This window comes from Perca flavescens, chromosome 16 (genome assembly GCF_004354835.1).
Source record: "Perca flavescens isolate YP-PL-M2 chromosome 16, PFLA_1.0, whole genome shotgun sequence".
In the NCBI taxonomy this organism is placed as follows: domain Eukaryota; kingdom Metazoa; phylum Chordata; class Actinopteri; order Perciformes; family Percidae; genus Perca; species Perca flavescens.
The window spans coordinates 18937195-18957087 of NC_041346.1; the positions used below are offsets into that span (position 1 = coordinate 18937195).

Genomic DNA, 19893 nt, shown 5'->3' on the forward strand with positions numbered 1-19893 from the left:
TAAAGCTGGCCATCACCGGAAAAGTGCTTCTAATAGCCTTCACTGGTCTCCATCCAGAGCAACGGGGTCTATTGGTCCATTATATACAGTCTATGGGCAACCCTGGTGAAGGGGCGGGTTGGTTGTTCAATGCACTGCAGAGTGTAAACTCCGTTCTCGCCAGCTGCTTTATCTATAAAAGTAAGCGGCGCATGTCGCAGTAAATTGTAAACATAGCTAGCTAGCTAAAGGTTGAGCTGTCCTTATGCGATAGCGGACAAAGTTTTGTTTTCTGTCTGTCGGCAAAGGCAAAGTGAAGACGTCAAGGTAGGTTAGCCTGTGTTTCTACTTGCCAGATGACTAGCTTAGCTAGAAGTTTGCCAACTGAGTAGATCATTCGCAAAACCTATAGTAATACGTTAGTGAAACATCGCGTAACTATAGCATTTGGCTGAAGTTGTGTAAGTTAGCTAACGTTACTCATACAAACCAAGTTGAAGTGCAAGTTAAATGTTTAGCTAGGGCCTAGCTACACAAATGCAAAACATAAGTCCAGATGTCTATTGTAGAGGACTACCCACGCACGAGAGTGGCGTTCAGCAATGACGTGGATTAGTAGGGTGTAACTAACTTAAATACTTGGTGTTGTGTCGGTTGCGTTTATAAGGTGAACAAGCAGACTCTGGGTGAGTAATGTTAAAGAGATTCCGGTTTGGTTTTAGTGTAGTTAGTATCACACGCAGGGTGGAGAGGTTCACAGAGAATGTAGAAACCCTTGACTTGGGTGTTAAACAAAAACTGACCAAGGACATGGCGAACCGATAGGACGAGCATACATGGAGCTGGCAGAGCAGATGGTGTTTTTCTGGCTTCAGATACATGTAGCTGCTAATGGCTTTAAAAAAAACAACCTAGTAAGGCACAGTTGTTTGTGACACAAAAGTAATGAATGTGGAGACTGCAGGGATAGCTTGGTTGTACTTTACTTTTCAAGGCATTGTTTTGATTGTGAATGTAGCTATTAGTGTTGTTTATTTCACAAATGTTTCCCAATTGTAATTTAAAGGCCATTTACGTCGGATAAAGTTAAAAAACAAGGTCTTTTTATTTATTTATTTTCATCACAGCTCATACTTTCAAGTTTAGTAATGTTTGTGCTTAGTGTATGGCTGCTTTTAATGTTGTTTCTGACATTTTTAGCCACAGTGTGCAAAGATTCTGGTCTGTTTGTTAGTCTTTTCAGGATGGTGGAGTGTACTATATCAGCATGGTTTCTACATGAGATTAATGTTTGTTTTTACTGGGTTTTGTAATTGCTACCCTCTCACTGTTTCTATGGATACATAAATTAAACAAGAGTTTGGGTATTCATTGTTTACTGCAAGGCAGTGCTTTTATGACTTATTGAATCATTTACCTTTTTGTTCCATTTGGACGTGTTTCATCAAATGAAACGTGGCAGTTTTACTACTTTTGTGTTGCAATAGTGAAGAAATACTAGTCATCATGCACCGGACGTGGTGATGTGTCAACTATGAATCAAATAATGATACCAGGGAACAACATTGTGGCTTTCCAATGATAAGCATCATTGGGCTTTTTCTAACATGTGAAGTATGTAACTTCCCGCCTTCTTGAGGTTGACATGAAGTAATCTAGGGTGAAACAACAAGCCAACTGAATGATTGCTAATCATTATTCGGGGAAATTCACTGTTAAGATCATCACCATCATGTTGCTGTTTCACTCTCCATGTAATGGGACTGCAATTTAAGATTTGTAAACAGGAATTTAATGTATTAATTTAAAATGTTGACACACAAACTCATACAAAAATGCTGCATCAACATTACTTAGTCTTGTTAGAAAGGATAACAAAGTGTCAACAATTTGTTTCAAATACTGAAAGTGCTATGCAATTTAAACTTAAAAATTGGGATTTAGCTAATAACCTTATTTTAGCACAAATGTTTTTAAATGTTAACTGAATGAAATAGAAAAGATGCCAGGGAGTATGAATGTTACAAGAAAGATTATTGTTTGTAACTTGACTGTTTACTATTATTACTAATGGCAGCTAATGCATTACTATGTTATCATCGGTCATATGTTCACTTGGGTCAATTTAAGTCTCATGATAAGCATGAGAGTTAGGTGCTCTAGCTATTAGTCTTGTGATCATGAGATTTCCATCATGGAAATTGGATTTTAGGGATGTGCTCCTCTTTTGTGGGTTTCAGTGTTCCACTGAAAATAATTTTTGGGACATAGTAACCTTTTAATTTGCCTAGTTTCATTTAAGGTTTGATCCATCCATCTGTTACTTATAATCTCACTTCTTAGTCTGAGAAAGTGCTTACATCTGTAAAATAAAATATAGGGTTCACCAAAAAGAGGATTCAGATATTTCTTACTTTATGCCACATCAGCACAATAAATAAGCATATCTCTGTTAAAGTTTTAATGGCTGGCTTTTTACAGAGGCACACCATTTCCATTAAAATTCCCCAGTCAGTTTGTGCAGGAAAAATAGTATGCTTTCAAAAAGGTTGGAAATATATTTACCACCACCTAGCGTACACAAATAACCTTGCTACCCTTTACCAGTTCAGGAAAACACGGAAATGCAACTTCTTGTTGTGTGTTTTTGTGCAAAGATTAGTGGCATTTTGATTGAAATTGAATTTTAATTTATGGGTGAACAGGTTTTTAAAACATGAGTTGACTCAAGCAAATGAATAGGTGGAGGCAGCACTGCTCAAAGCTGTTTGACTTTTGTACAGTCTAGAGTTCAAACCGGATGAACTACATATTATCATAGAACCTGTAGGCTAATGCAGACAAGCAGAAAAAGTTTTTTTGTTTTTATTGTCTTGTAAGGTGACCTTGAGTGTCCAGAAAGGCACCCATATGTATTATTATTATTATTATTATTATTATTATTATTAAGGTTATATTTTCATCCTGTCATTCCCATCGTATAACATTTTCTGCAGCTCTGTGTAAAACCAAACCCAGTTAGGCACTGACAGGAAAACAAACAGCTGTGTGCATATTTGATGTGGGGGAATATGTCAATGTATGACATCTACTGATATGGGAAAAACACTCCTTACTCATTTTCCCACCTGTAAGGGATTTTTCAGATAAACCATGTATTACTAACATATTAAACATTCATAGAGCAGACATTTTTAGAAGGGTTTTGCAAAGTTTGCAAATTTCATGTGCAAAAGTAAGTCTACCGCAGCAATGGCGATCTGTTAGCATTTGTCATAGTTTGTATAATTTTTAATTCATTTTTATTGAGAGTTGTTTGTTGTCCGGACAGGGATATTGATTTTCAATTTGTTTTGACAGACACAAAGTTAACAGTTAAACTTGTTTGGGAAGTAAGTATTCGTAAGTTTACAGAAAACAAATACCAGAAAAATAATGAAATGCAGTGAGTGACAAGTAAAGAGAAATTATTTAGTGAAAAGTCTTCCTGCATGTATCTCATATAGGCTTTTAGTTAGGGATGTCATTTTGGAAGGTTCCCAGGTTTATTAGGGTCACAGCAAAGACATGCAATAATTACATTTTGGCCAAAAACATTTTTATCAATGAATGATAGTTGCACACATGTTCCATTGTAGCATCAACAGTTTTACATGTTTTAAAATGTTACACAAAGCCATGGGTTATTTGCATGGCATTATGACCATTCAAATGTGTTTTTAGGGTGTAGCCAACTTAACCTGGTATCACAATGATGAATCAGCCTTATACTCACTGTACCACTGTACAGTTATTTGCCTAAAGACTTGGATGCTGCATGTATTGCAATTTCACTGCAGCTGCTAAGTAACCCATGTGCTGATTCATCCAATACAGTAGGTGTAACTCTGACATACATGTCCCATAAGTAATTAACCCATATGAGTTACGGGTATGTCAGAGAAAACCGATAACATAGTGATTGCACAAGTGCTGTAAAAGTTTCTTTTACTTCTAAAGGTTGTGTTTAACTACTAACAGTTGCTGCGCTGTACTCATTCACAGGCTATAGCGCCAGATTGATGGAGAAGAATGGCCCGAATCTCGTTGGAATGCACCAACTCTTTACCAGGGATCCCCCTCAGTGTGCTGTCAGTGCCTATGGAGAATAAGTACAAATGTCAGCAGTGTCTCCAGGTCCTGAGGAAGCCTGTCCAGGCTCAGTGCGGCCACCGCTTCTGTGTACACTGCTTCAAGCAGCTCACCAGGTAGACTGGAGGTCCTCGGACCACCTACAGCCGTGTGAAATTCAAACCTCTACCCCCCCCCCCCCCTCTCCCCCCCAATGCTTACCCTCTTACTGGACATGCTTCAGCACACCCTGTATTCTTATCTCTGCTCGCCTCTGGGGGATTTTGTGCACCCAAGATCAGTTACTTTATTCAGACTCATCCCTCACGTGACTGGACTCTTGAACTGAAGTCAGTGAATCACAAGGATCTGACCATGCCTCTTGATTCATTTTAAAGGTGTCCATTGTTTTCTTTTCCAGTTCTTGTTTCCTATCACTGACTCACTGGTTGTTCATTATTCATGAATTTCTTATGTCCAATGATACTTTGGCAGTATCATTAATCATACGGTGACAGTACAGGAAATCAAATCATAGAACCATATCTTAAACTAAACCTTTTATAACATGTACAGTATGTACTGGAGTGTCATTTTACTAATCTTCCAACATTCACACAACAGCAAAAAGCACTTTTATGACGTGTGGGTGCCTGTGTCGTGTGACTTTCATTACATGTGAAATGTGAATTTCACATTTCACATGTACTTTGTGTTTTTGTGTGTGTTATCCATTTGTTTTGCAAAAGCTGTATTTATAATTTCACATGTACTTTGTGTTTTTGGGTGTGTTATCCATTTTTCTTGCCAAAGCTAATACATTTTTTTTCTCATCAGTTTCCCACACCTTACCAAAGGTTGCAAATTGCAGAATTTGTATAGTGCTTACAGGCTTTTTTCACTGCTGTTGTATTTTCAATGAATGATTCATCTAATTGAGCTCTGGTCCATACTGATCAGCAGTCGTTCCAGTACCCAACTGTTTTTTTTTACTATAAACAAACCTATTTTGTTTGTCAGTTCTGGGCCAAAGCCTTGTGAAGCCTGCCGCCAAGAGGAGATATATGAGGAACCTATTTCCATCCTAAATAGTAATGAGGTAAGTTATGAAGTATGTCATTTGTCAGCCAACATTGTTATTTTATGAGACACATTCCTTGTAATCTGTATACCATCTCTCACTCCCACTCTGATTTATAAAAAAAAAGAAAAAAAAAAGAAGACAATTTACTACAGTCTGATAGGAGTTTCCCTTACCACAGTCTCGAACAATTCACACTTTAATGTCTGTTTGCTATTATAATGAATGGCTTTATGATTTCACCTCACTGTTCTTTGTTCGCCCACCAGGCATTTCCAGACAATGCAGCCGGCCGAGAAATAGCAAGTCTGCCTGCCAGGTGTTTGAACCAGGGCTGTGATTGGACAGGCTCAATAAAAGAGTATGAGGTGAAGTATAAAGTTCTTTTGTCGTCGTGGGTGTGCTAACTGCTTTCTACTTCAGTGTTTGTCCCTCCCTGTCCCATATAAACTGTGTACAAGTGTCAGTTTACTACACCCAAACCTGTACTGTCAGTGGTTTTGTATTTCTCTCATCCATCATCACCCACACAGAGTATACTGTGACATATTCTGCATTTCTGGGTTGCACACACATTGTTCCCCCTGCAGCCTTCAGTTGACATTATAGCTGAAAGACATGCTCTTATTACATGCAATAGAGCAATGCACTAGCAGCAGAGTAACAGCCTAACAGGAAGTGAAACTTAGCAGCCTGGAAAGTCCCCATGTTACCAGCTAAGAACAACAACTATGTGGGAAAGTACCAGGATAGAAAAGGCCCTTCATCTCGAGATTAGCTTCACTGCTGATAAACGGTTAATGTAACCATTACAGGATAATGAAACTAGATTTAGACTGCACCAGTTCCCAAGGGAACTAATCAGTTTATACTTACTGTAGATATAAAAACAGGATCTCAGTTGACAATAAACTACATCATTCAGACAGACTGGTTTGTATAATCCCAGAAAAGCCCTGTCATAATTATAAAAGCTGTCTGCTTTCTTGTGATTCTATGACTAGTTTTGTTTCTACTGTAAATATTTCTGTTTGTGGTAAGTTTGTTTAGTAAAGAGTTGACTTCCTGATGCTAATTCTGAGCAACGGATGTTTGTACCTTTCTGTCTGTTTGTAGTTTTACTATAGTTATCTAGATCAGGCTCTATACAGGAAATGTTAAACTGGGGTGATGGTATTTCAAATGACAACATCAAGCTGATGCTGGTTAGCTTGCTGACGGTATAAATAAACACAACCTTGCTTTATAGGACCATTTGGTCAAAGTGTGTGATTGCAGTGCTCGAGAAATTTTTATTATGCTGTGTGATACACCCAAGTGTCTGAGTGAACAGTTGTGGGCTGCCGTCTTAGTCACTGTTGTGTGGAAAGTGCTGCTGTGTTAGCTAGCCATACACGCCCAAACTAGCTGGAAAAATAGACTAAATATGGTGCCGCGTAGCACATTAAGAACAGGGATTTGAATGGAAAGATGATTCATATACGGTTTGGTTATTCGGTTTGAGATCTGCCGGTGTGCCATGCCTGAAAAGTGAACAGTCAAAGCGAAAAACTGGCTAGCCTACCTGTGGTTGCTGCTCTGTGGCTCCAGCATGCCGTTGATAGTCATTATGAAAGAGAATGTTTTCCTTGCAATAAACTCCGCCTTATAGTTGGGGCGGAGCTTTTATTTCCCGGGCATTTTTCCAAACGATGGCATTTTAGATTATCAAGCACTTTACAGCTTTAAATAAAAACAAAACTGGCCTTTTTTCCAGTTATTTGTTGTACTTATTTTCTGTGCTTTCGGTTTTATATTTTCTACTTTCATTTCCTCTTTTTCTATTCCCCATTTTAGTTTTAAAGTCAGCTGTTTTAAATGGCTCTCCTTTTTTATCACTTCTGTATATTATTTGTGTCATCAATATAACAACTGACACAAGGCCAGAAGCTTTTATGACATGTTTTAAATATCTACCATGCAAATTACACCTCATGCATGCAAGTGTGCTGTGACACCATAAAGCAACTATCTTTAAAAAAAACAATGAATACCAGACATGTGCTGGCAGTAAGAATGTAGTTATAATATATCTCTCCTCCATCTTTAGGCTCAACATGAAGGTCGTTGTGAATTTGAGCGGATACAGTGTGAGGCCTGCCAAATCTCAATCCTTCGTACAGACAAGGACAGACATAATGAGAGAGAATGTGAAGCAAGAACGCTCAACTGCAAATACTGCAAAATGACCTTCAACTTTAAAGACATCAAGGTGAGACATAAAGATTATCTGGTGTAAAGCAGTTGCTGGTTGTGTCTGCATACATGGAAACTAAATAATATTCTCATGTTCCTTCGTGTTGTATTTTAGGCCCATGATGAGATCTGTCTGAAGTTCCCCTTACAATGCAAGGACTGTGGCAAGAAAAAAATCCCAAGAGAAAAGGTTTGAGCTGCTCCTCAAATTACCCTTTAACTTTATTATTAATTCCTATAATGGTAAAGTGGTTTTAAATAACTCTGCGTGGTATTGCTTGGCAATATCCTCTCTGAACAAAGCCTCTTAGACGTTATACTCTAAAAATATAGGTAGCTTCTTTATACTGAACCTGAACATAGAATATTCACTAAATAGACTAAAAAGCATTTAAAGCTTAATCAAACATGCAGCACCTGTCCCCAGATGATCCGAAGTACAACATACACTATGCTATAAAAACACATAAATGTATACAAAACACAAATAATAGCCAACATACATGTTACAACAGCATGAAATGTAATGTAGTAATGTAATGATGCATGTGAGTTCCACTTATTGATCATCTGAACAGTTCAAGGAAATGGTGCCTTTTAGAATTCCCTTTATGACCACTTAGTTTCTTTCTGACCAATAATCCTGTACTTGACTTTCACTTTTCTGTTTCGAGTTGATGCACTGTTTGGAGCTGGTCCACTGACTCCTAACCTTTTTTCTTTTGCCCATTCTACCTTCAGTTCAATGACCACAACAAATCCTGCGCCAAGTCAAAGAGTGCCTGTCCGTTCAGTGATGTGGGCTGTAAATCTGTGGTATGTACAATAATCTAGCTACCTGTTTCCATCTGCCACCAGTCTTTATGCTAAGCTAAATGCCTCTAGCATTAGCTTCATATTTAGCAGGGTATGAGCACATCATTTTCTGCCAGTTGGGTTGGAGAGATTTCTCTCTGGGCTTTTTTCACTGGCTTGGAGCAAGGGGGTAAGCTTCGCTTCAGAACGCAAACCTCCAATGGCGCCATTTTGTTGCTACGAAGCGATCACCTCTTGTTAGCATTACACTGACCACCATTTTTTTTTTACGTCACTTGACTGCGAATAACTTTACATCTGAAGCGTTTAAAGACTCTATTTGTCCATTGTTTATTTCTAAAGATACACGACAATGTATAAAAGGCTCCATTACCTTGTAACTCACGTTATAGCTCCGTAGCAGACGTTTTTGTAAAAATAATTCAATTCAGTTTTATTTATAGTATCAAATCATAACAGAGTTATCTCGAGACACTTTACAGATAGAGTAGGTCTAGACCACACTCTATAATTTACAAAGCCCCAACAATTACAGTAATTCCCTCAAGAGCAAGCATTAGCAGTGGCTATTGCGACAGTGGCAAGGAAAAACTCCCTTTTAGGAAGAAACCTTGGCAGACCCAGACTCTTGGTAGGCGGTGTCTGATGGGGCCGGTTGGGGGTGTGATGGCGATAATAGTCGCATTGAGCTAACAATAAAAATAAGCTAACGATTGTGTCATAACCAAGTGACTTACTGTCGCACAGTAGAGGAATTACCGTATAGTACAGGAGAAGCTCGCAGGCAGTTTCGACTTACATTAGCTGTTTAGGTTTAATTACTAATGTTAACTAGCATGTTAGTTAGCAATAATTAGCCTGTGCTTATGTTATCTCCTTACATATACCTACGCTCTCCGTCTCTGTAAGATTGGAAATGATTGAGATTTCTCTTGTCACAGCTACCAGAAGACTTACAACTTTCAGACACGTTGCTCACGTCACATTTACGTTGTCTCTGTCAGTTGGAGGCTGCGCAGTAAAGGAAGAGCTCACCGGAAAAGTGCTTCTAATAGCCTTCACTGGTCTCCGTCCAGAGCAACGGGGTCTATTGGTCCATTATATACTGTCTATGGTTTGGAGTGGGTGTGACTCAGTTGGAAAAGGATGATGTCACATACTTCTGTGCACCAATCAGGATGTAGCAACATTTAAATTAAAATATGATGACAGTTGAGGCATGGTTTTTTCATGTTGCCATGGTACTGTGAAACCAAACCAGCCAAACCCACACCCAGTTCTGATTAAGCAGATTAGATGGGTTTTTAACTAAAATATTAATTAATAAATAATAATCAATTAATAACCTGAACTTTACTGTTTATTTTTGCTTTGTCTTTAATATTTCATGGTATACTTGTTAATGTTAAGCTTTCAAACCAAGTTTTTCGGAGATCCTTATAAAAACTGTAAACAATCGGTTGATATTTCATTAACAACATTTATTTTACTCTCAAATATGATGATTTATAAATAGCATCATTTATGTCCTGCAGTTTAAAGGTTTTCAGTTCAGTTGGCTCTTAAGTACAGTAGTAGCTAAATAAGCTCTGTTGTGTTTCTCAGATAGATAATGGGAAGCTCGCTGACCATGAGCACAGCAGCACCATGGAGCACTTGCGTCTGCTGCTGCCCATGGTGCTGTCCATGGCTCGGACGCGTGCCGATGCTGCTGCTCACGGAGAGTGGCAGGAGGACTCTGGCCTGGGCCTGTACAGGGCTCCTGAGGAGGGGGTCACTATGGGCTCTGGAGCTGCAGCCTCCATGCAGTCTGTGGACGTGGACAAAAAGGTGAGCCTCAATGGATATGATGCTCTTTGTTAACTGCTAATGTTTCTAGGTTTTGAATGAGGATCTAAATACATTTTTGCTGTTTTTTGACAGGTGAACGCTTTAGAAAACATTGTGTGTGTCCTAAACCGAGAGGTGGAGCGCAGTTCAGTTACGTTGGAGGCTTTCTCACATCAGCATCGTTTAGACCAGGAAAAAATTGAAAACCTCTCCAACAAAGTGCGTCAGCTAGAGCGGACAGTCACCATGAGAGACTTGCAGCTGTCTGAAACCGAACAGCTGTTGCGAGAGCTCCAGTTTTGCACCTACGACGGGATATTTGTGTGGAAAATCTCAGACTTCTCACGCCGCAGACAGGATGCTGTGGCCGGTCGAACACCTGCAATGTTCTCACCAGGTAAGATGAAAGGCGTAATCAGCGGCTTAATTTCTAAGCTGAAAGGTTCTGTTTGAATTTGAGTGAGCTAAGATCATGTGGTTTGTATGATGTGTTGGCGTGTAGTCAGGGGAAATTCCACTTCACTACACCCTTGTTGTCCTTCAGGGAGTGGACATGTCATTCCTATTCTCACATGACACTATGTTTGGACTCTGTTTACATTCTGGAATCTTCTTTTTCTTCCTCTCAGCATTTTACTCCAGCAAATATGGCTACAAAATGTGTCTGAGGCTTTATTTGAACGGCGATGGGACGGGCAGAGGAACGCACCTTTCGCTGTTCTTTGTCGTCATGAGGGGAAAGTGCGACGCTCTGCTCAAATGGCCATTCAGTCAGAAGGTAGCAAAACTTAATCAACAATCTTTCGAACCTATTTAATAAATAGTCGCCACAATGAATAGCTCAAAACAAGCTCCTTCTTTGTTCCCAGGTGACTCTAATGCTCTTGGATCAGAACAACAGGGAGCACATCATCGATGCTTTCCGCCCCGATGTCACCTCCACCTCCTTTCAGCGGCCGATCAGTGAGATGAACATCGCCAGTGGCTGCCCGCTCTTCTGCCCGCTGGCTAAACTGGCTGGCAAGAGCCCCTATCTGAGAGATGATACCATTTTCATCAAAGCCATCGTAGACCTCACAGGCTTGTAACTGGGGAAGCTGTGGAAGCTACACCAAAGCATTTATAAAAACAAACAAATAATTATTCATTATAATAATAATAATAATATATCTATATGATATTATGGTAATATCTATGATAATATATGATATACTATGTGGCTATGATATTACACAATATCATATCTACACTATACATGTAATAATGTGTCACATTATGACTGATGTACAAGGGTGTGTAAAATAACAATCATGGTAGTGGATCTGTAATGGTTATAGGCATCTATCTTTAGTGAAGCAATTACACTGATTTACCTGTGCTTTATAGAAGTTAATAATCAATTATTGTTAATGTCTTGTATATTTAAGACTTTTGGCAGTACTTAGATCACATAAAAAGTTAGTATTTCGGTATGAAGCTGTAAGCAGGCATTAAAACAGTTTTGAATTTAGTAAAATTTAAGAGCAGCTGAGTTAAAAATCTCCTTGATGACAAACGGGTCTGTAATCAGCTGTCTTTTTTTTTTTTTTTGCGGCATTTCAGCCTGAGAGAGAGAGAGAGAGAGAGAGAGAGAGAGAGAGAGAGAGAGAGAGAGAGAGAGAGAGAGAGAGAGAGAGAGAGAGAGAGAGAGAGAGAGAGAGAGAGAGAGAGAGAGAGAGAGAGAGAGAGAGAGAGAGAGAGAGAGAGAGAGAGAGAGAGAGAGAGAGAGAGAGAGAGAGAGAGAGAGAGAGAGAGAGAGAGGTTGTACTCGAACCCTGGACCTTCTGCGTCGAGGCATACACCTCTAAATATGTGCGCCTAACCCGGCCACAATCAGCTGTCATCTTAATGTGACCCTGTCAGCTTATAACTAACCCTATAGGCTTATAACTATTTGTATCAAATACCTTGTTTATAGTATATATATTTTATATTAATTAGAATACACCTAAGTTACCATGGACTTTTTATTTACTATTTTATGAAATTTTATAGACCATATTATATAATCATATATCAAATAATCATATTAATCAATAGCTCTGCTAGAGAAAATGAATCCACTTTTAAACCATATAACTCCTAGCCATTTGATTCATTTTGGTGATATAGCAAGCAGCATAAACTGCATAAACACAGCTAAGATTAAGGTTATAGTATAGAATGAGGTTTTTGAACTATGATATATCTACACAAATCATTAATTTATGTCATCAAGTGATGGTCAGCAAAACAAATAGGCTTGGGTGAAAAATATCCAGAGAACCAGATTACCCTTATACTGTATCTGATGATTTCCAGAATATGAAACTTAATGTGAATGTGACCGCTTTCCCCTGTGGGCAACCAAAAGGCTCTATGATACTTTTCAGTGCGTTTCGCTGGTGTGATGTCTCACAACCCACATCATGGACCGCTTTCAGTAACTGAAAATATACCTGTTGCAAAACCACAAGCTACTGTGTCACACTGGCTGTTTGTTATTGGTGTATTTTGTTTGCTCCTGTTATGCTGTTGTCATGAATGTGGACATGATGTACTGTTCAGCATGCCCCAAAACATTATTTATAAAAATCTATAAAGGGGAATTCCTCTGTGAAAACTGTGCTTCAGGAGGGAGTTTTATAAGTTCTGATCAAAACACAGTCTCTTGTGTCTTGGAGACAGCGGTGGACTCAGGCTGTCTGAGGGCCAGGGGCAAAAAAAAAAGGGGCACCAGCATGCAGAACGTTTTCTAGCATGAGGGTAGCCTATATGGCATTGCATCACATTTTGTCCATTTAAAGGCACCCATTTTCTCTACTAAAAGGGCGTTTTATCATGTTTTATCTACCAAAGAGGTCACCAGTGCTTGGAGACTACAAATCAGAACAAAGTCTGTTACAAACTGGGGCGTGGAGTTGCCAGACAGGGAGAGTCTAATGAAAAGACGCTATTGGTTGCATAATGGGAAATGTAGGATCCAGTGTTTTGCGATTTTTACTCATATTAGGGATGACAATTCAGGATGTTGAGGGCCTCTGTTGTAGCAATTTTTACCATTTCTTTTTTAAATCTGTCTCTTGCAAGTCCTCCAACTTTATGGAAATAAAATACAAAATTGCTGTAGTAAAGTGTCAGTTGCATGTTATAACATGTAAAAAACACGACAAGTCGATTCAAAGCACTACTGCTGTCAATTGTTAATATCCTACCTCAGATTCACAGATTGCTTGAAAAAGAAATGCCATCTTGCACACGTTATGGCAACAATATAACTTGTTTCAACAAACAAAATTCATCTGTCTGCCTTGCAGAGAAACAAAAATCACAGGTTTAGTTCACAGCTCTGCATAGGTATACAGATCAACGAGAAGCACGTTACAAAAAGGGAGAGATTGAAAGACCACCACCACCTCCAGTTTCATTCTTAGTTGCTTTGTAAACAACCTTTTACCCCCACATGACATTTTTTTTCCACCACAAAATGCCCCTGGCTGCCTTGCAGAGAAACTGAAAATCATGGTTTATCAGGTTTTGTTCACAGCTCTGCATACGTAGATCAGGGGGTAGCATGTTACAAAAAGGGGAGATCGACACAGCACCGCCATCTTCTGCAATCAGTTTCATTATTCATTCTTCTGATTTACATGTAAGTTGCTTTGTAAAAGACCTTTCACGCACAGACCTTGTGGACTGCATGACATGTTATATCGAGTTCAAGTCAAACGTGCCAACAAGTGCTAATGATAAATGCAAGGTTATTGTCATCACACAAGAAGTTTGCTTGTGTGTGTCTTGCTTTGTGTTTAAATGTCAATAATAGGGTCAGTTCAGCAGTATCACAAAACAAGATTAAGAGTCTACAGCCACACTAGCAATTTTTAAACTAAATGCTAACATCAACATGCTAACATTTTTAGCAGGTATTATGTTTATCGTGTTTACCATCTTCGTATAAGCATGGTAACATTTGCTAGCACAAAGCTAAAGCAGGCGGGAATGTCATTAGATGAAATGGCACAAACCTATGTACAAACATGCCAGGGAAAACACATATCATTGCATTCTCGCTGTACTTTGTACTTTTAAATGCACATGACAATAAACTTGAACTTGAACATTGATGGTTCCCAGAGGATGAATCCTAATGACTTTGGCAGTGTTGTAGTACTCTAGATTGGTCTTGGTCTCCAGACCACTTTTTGAAGGTCGCGTCTCGGAAATGGCCACATTTTTACTCGGTCTTGTGTCGGTCTTGGATAAAGAGGACTCAGGATGTTATTTCAAGACCGGTCAAGACCACAACTTCAGGGATATCACTAAATTGCCTGTGTATCTTCTGATTTATGTGATGACCTCATTAATGAGATTAGATGTAAAACTTCCTGTTCCAAATGCAACCAATAACTTGACTCATTTGTAGTTTGAAATGTGTTACTGTTACCCGTTCCCCGTCCCCCTTAACACACACTCCCAAAGTGGATGTAGGCGACAGCAGAAAAAGCTTTTGCTGTCTTGGAGATGTCAGCCAAATCGTCAGTAATAACATTTTGCTACACTGCAACAACTATTATTTCTAGTCATAGTTCTATTACCTTTCTTGTAACTATAAGTGCCACGGCGCATCATGCCAACTGCTATAATTATTATGAATCATATTTCTGTATTTCTGTATCAGTGTCTCTGTGTCCCAACTGGCAGGGCCAGATGGCCGCCCACCAAGAGCCAGGGTCTCACCAAGTTTCTGCCTGTAAAAAGGACGTTTTTCCTCGCCATTGTTGCACCAAATGCTTGCACGTGGGAAATTGTTGGATCTTTGTAGATTATATTGTGGTCTAGACCTACTCTGTAAAGTGTCCTGAGATAACGCCTGTTGTGATTTGACACTATAAATAAAATAGAATTGAATTTATTACAGTTTTTTTATTTTATTTTTAAAGAATTTATTTGCAAAACATCTAAAAGAAAACACAGCAGTGTTTAAATTCTGCAATGTTCACTAACCGACACGGCTGGGACCGCCTACATTTTTTTTATCAGCACTTAGTAAGGAAGCATAAAGTAAGGTAAGCTAGGTGACGCTACCGAAGCTAGCTAGCTAACATTATCAATCTGTCTCTGTACAAAAACACAGAAATCCTTTCACCCCTCACCTAAAGTGGTTTAATGAATATAATCTATACATATTATAATGTTTTTTTTCAAAAAATGTTTTACATTGAAGTCAATGCAGCAATCTTCAAATCCTCTTGGACTTCTTCCTCTTTGAAATGCTATTCCTCCTACATACATTCACCTACAGATGTCATTCAAACTTTAAACTATTCACAAAACCTCCAGTTATTAAAAAATATGATTTTTACAGTTGTGTTATCACTGTTTAAGTTAAGGGTTTTATTCAGGCTTTTTCTGTGCTTATAATGGAGTGTGTATTGTGTGACTTAGACTTTTTGTGTGAAATTTGGATGTTCTTCCAGACTTACTTTGACATGCTATACTATGAATTTTTTATAATTTTTTTCACCATACTATACTATGACTTTTTTTGACATGCAATACTGAGTTTTTATGACTTTTTCAGCACACTAAACTATGACTTTTTGCGACATACTATACTATGACTTTTTTCGACTTACTACGCTATGACTTTGTTCATCATACTATACTTTGACTTTTTCATTACTTTTTTCGAGGTACTATCCAATGATTTTTTATTGACTTACTACACTATGACTTTGTTAGACACACTGTACTATGAGGTTTTTCAGCATACTATACTATGACTTTTGTCGACATACTATACTTTGACTTTTTTATGACTTTTTCGGACATACTATACTACGAGTTTTTATGACTTTTTTATACATACTATACTATGATCTTAAAATAAATACATTTAAACCATACAATGTTCTACATTTTGGCATTATTGAACTTTTAAAGCCAATAATTCAGTTTAGCGTTAGCTTTTCAAAAATAAACTTAAAATATTCCACATCTTTTTTACAGTAGTGGTGTTATTCAACTTTTCAATGAAATTCATACCAATTAAAACCATTCCCACTTTTCCAACTATTCTCACTAGCTTTTCAGCATTCACACACATTTTCTAGTGTTAAGAGTGAAAAAAGTTTATTTTGTGATTTGAGTGAACTGACCTTTTAAAAATTGCTAACCATTGATTTTAACCATTGCATTACAACTATTTTGACTTTTCAGCTTTGAATTCAATTTGCAAGTTGTAATCACGTACAACATGTTTCTAGAAAATGCACCCCGCCACCTTACTGATTACCAACAACCAGATGATGACTCAATATAGAACTGTTGCAGTAAAATGACGGTGTTGCTGCATTTGGCTACTCACTGAAGTATTTTTCACTGACAAGTGTTAACCACAACTATAGCCACAGTTCATGTTAGATCTGTATGAATAAATGACAAAAGTCCCCTGTTGTGAGGCACAAGCTTGGTCTGGCACAGCGTTGTTAAAGGTTCCATATTGTAAAAAGTGAAATTTTCATGTCTTTCTTATTATAAAGCAGGTTGAGGTGCTATATAAATACTGATATAGTATCAAAAAGCTCCATCCACAAAGAAATGCACACAGCCCGTATTCAGAAACTGGGACTTTAGACGAGCCGTCAGAATGTCTGCACACTTGTGATGTCACAACTACACTATGTAGAGGTAGAAAGCGTCGCTACAGTGCGTTACAGTCATTCCTCGGCTGCATTGATGGTAGTAGACTTGTTGAGCGCTGATGCGGAACACCCAGAAATGCTAACCAATCAGAGTAGACTGGGCTTTTTCGGGAGGGGGGCAAAAAAAGACAGGCACCAAAACAGAGAATTTCAGACAATTGGGTGAATACAGATATATTCAGACATCAAACCATGTCAACATGTTATAGCAGAAAACCAAAATATGAGTATGAACCTGAAAATATGGGACCTTTAAAGCAGACAGACCGGGGCCTATGGGGAAAGCCCTAGAGAGCGGTCAGTTTCTGTCTAAACACTGAGGTCATTTTTCAATGGTTGGATTTCTTTACAAAAGCCCATTCTCTCTGGTGGACTGTGGACATTTTGATTACATAAGTGAATGATGAGTGTGCATGGTCTGTTGAAAATCTTATCCCATAAAAACATTTTTTTAAATTGGGATTTTGACCCCCCCAAAACAAAAGTCTTCCTGCACTTTGGAAACTGTAATGGTGATTTTATATTTATATTTTATCTTATCCAAACAATTTATCAAGAAAATAATCTGCAGATTTATTGATAGTGAAAATAATCATTAGTTTCAGCAATAGAAGAATGAGAGTAGAACAGACATTGAACTGTTGCTTGTTGTTGATTTGAAAGGTAATGTCCATTCTCTTATTTTATTTCTATGGCTGCAGCACTATGGTTTATGACCAAATACAATCAGAACTACTGATATTCCCATCATCCTTAGCTGTACTTAGCTAAGCTAAAATGGGGAACATGGCAACCATTATACCTGCTAAGCATCGGCATGTTAGCATTGTCATTGGGGGCATGTTGTCATGCTAGTGTAACATTTAGCTCAAAGTACCACTGTGTTATATATACAGCAAGCTGTTAGCTTAGCATGTTAGCATAGCTGTCAACGAGGAGTTTCAAAGTCGGACACTGTACCTTTAATAACATCCATGCTTCATTGCAATGGAGAAAAAAATAATTTAGAGATAACCATTAATTGCCACAAATATCTACAGTAGCATTACTATCTAATGTGTTTACTGTACGCAGTCAATCGTACCCTGTAATTTCCATGGTAACCTGTGTTGACCCTTTTATACCAATGCCAAAGCTTAAAAAATGGCCCAAAAACCAACATTTTCTAGTATAATAGAATATTAATCTGACACGTTTCCAGACTTCGGGTATTTCAGGGCATGCGTTTTATTTTTAGGGGAGAAGGAAAATTACATTAGAAGACAGGAAACATGACTAACAAGATGGATCTACAGTAAAAAATAACAGATACCAAAGTTTTTAAAAGGGAACGAAGGAGAAAGTTCATGACTTATTACACACATTTCAAAACATGGGAAATATTGTTCAATGTGTGGTAAGAATCTGGTGATGAAGTGACTAATTCCCACAGGTTTCTCTGAAAATGTGACATGCAAATGCAACCAGTTGATTTTGTCCAGGTAATGACACGACCCACAATCATAATTGAAGTTTTTTTCTAATTCATCACAACCTCCTTCAGCAGGGAATCTCCATTGAAACATAAATATCTACCAGGTAAAGTACCTAAACCTTGCATTACTTTTTGTTTTGATTGTTTTATACCGGTCAGCAACAGAACTAAAAGGACCTTGAAGGACTACAGACATGACGGGAAGTTAAGGGGTAAACCATGTACACACAAACATTTAGAGGCCGTTTTCCCCACTTTTTCTATTGATCTCAATGTCACGGTCCTTCTCAATATTGGTCTGCATGAATATTTTAAATCATTATGCATCATTAGTTATACTAAAGAAAATATATCCTGTTGTACTTGTAAGATGTACTACAAACATATTTTATGTCTAAATTAAAGAATTGGGTGACATTTCTGTAACTTGAATGTTTTCTTTATTGTTCTTGGTGTACAATCTGTTTTTTCAAAAAAATTACAACTCAACGGCAATTTACTGAATGTATTTATTAAGTCATAACAAATTTGAAGTTGTGAAGTGAATTCAGAAGGGCTCTAGGTTACCCATATGCAGGGTCTGTATATCCAGGTACCCCACACTGAATGTAGTAATTTTAGACTTCAAGTGGGGTTCTGCTTGGAAACTAAACAGACCTTTTGTAACATGTAATAATTGGGAAACAAAATACATTTTTAAATTTTAAAAATGGCCAGGGGACATCAATTTCAGAGATTCATCTCAGAGAGTCTTTTGACAAAACTAAAGGGTTATGTGTTGTGCTACAAATGAAAAAGGGTATTTAAATACATTTATATATAATATAGGCCCAAATAACAATAAGCTACACAAAAAAAAAACTTTTGTTCACAGTCACGCTTCCCCCTCAACAACTCTTCTAGATTAAATTACTCAATAATTCTACTTTGAATACAATAGCGATGATTCATTTCTGGGGCACAAACAATGAGATGTGATGTAATTAAAAACCAAGGCAGACTGCAATACATGCAGCTACATGTTTTCCCTTTTGGTTTTAAATGGTTTTATAATGATCTCAAAACAGGATTTCTAGGGTATTCATACTCAAGACATCAATTGGAAATATCCATTAATAAGAAAAGACAGTTCTGAAGTAATTCTCAGTTACAGCACGTTGCTTCTGATGAGCAGGACATAAGGGGCTGTCTCTGCAAGACATTTACATACATTTACACCAGGTCCAGGAGTCTTGAGCTGTTCAGACACAACGTTACAGATAAAAAAAAAAACAGACAAACATCATCTCTTGGGTAACACGTTTGGACGTCTGTCTTGTGCATTTAGGTGTCAGCGCTACACTATCTACCTATGCGAACATTTCAAATCACTCCTGACAACAGCCCAACAGAGTGTGTGGTGATTTCTGTCCTTTGCTGGTGCAACGGCGCACTCTTGTGTCTAACCCTGAGTCACAACAAGTCCCGTCTCCTGTTAGCTGAAGACACCAAGCACTGCTGTGTCACAACACGGTGAGCTCAAGCAAAACAATTGACTGTAACCACACCGTACATATACATGGAGTGTTTATAGAGATTATATATATATATATATATATATATATATATATATATATATATATATATATATAGACACACCACAG

General features: G+C 38.0%; 1 protein-coding gene across 2 annotated transcripts; it reads left to right on the forward strand.

Moving 5' to 3' along the window:
• Positions 1 to 22: 22 nt before the first annotated feature.
• Positions 23 to 11561, forward strand: traf2b (Tnf receptor-associated factor 2b). Of its 2 annotated transcripts, none has more exons than XM_028601772.1 (11): positions 23 to 306; positions 4024 to 4226; positions 5110 to 5188; positions 5440 to 5538; positions 7260 to 7421; positions 7521 to 7595; positions 8147 to 8221; positions 9827 to 10051; positions 10145 to 10448; positions 10681 to 10829; positions 10921 to 11561. In XM_028601772.1, the coding sequence occupies exons 2-11, from the start codon at positions 4051 to 4053 to the stop codon at positions 11137 to 11139; spliced, it is 1563 nt and encodes a 520-aa protein (XP_028457573.1). In that variant the 5' UTR covers positions 23 to 306; positions 4024 to 4050; the 3' UTR covers positions 11140 to 11561. The 2 variants fall into 2 exon arrangements, with proteins under 2 accessions (XP_028457573.1, XP_028457574.1); XM_028601773.1 differs by lacking the exon at positions 23 to 306 and adding an exon at positions 369 to 665.
• Positions 11562 to 19893: the final 8332 nt, after the last annotated feature.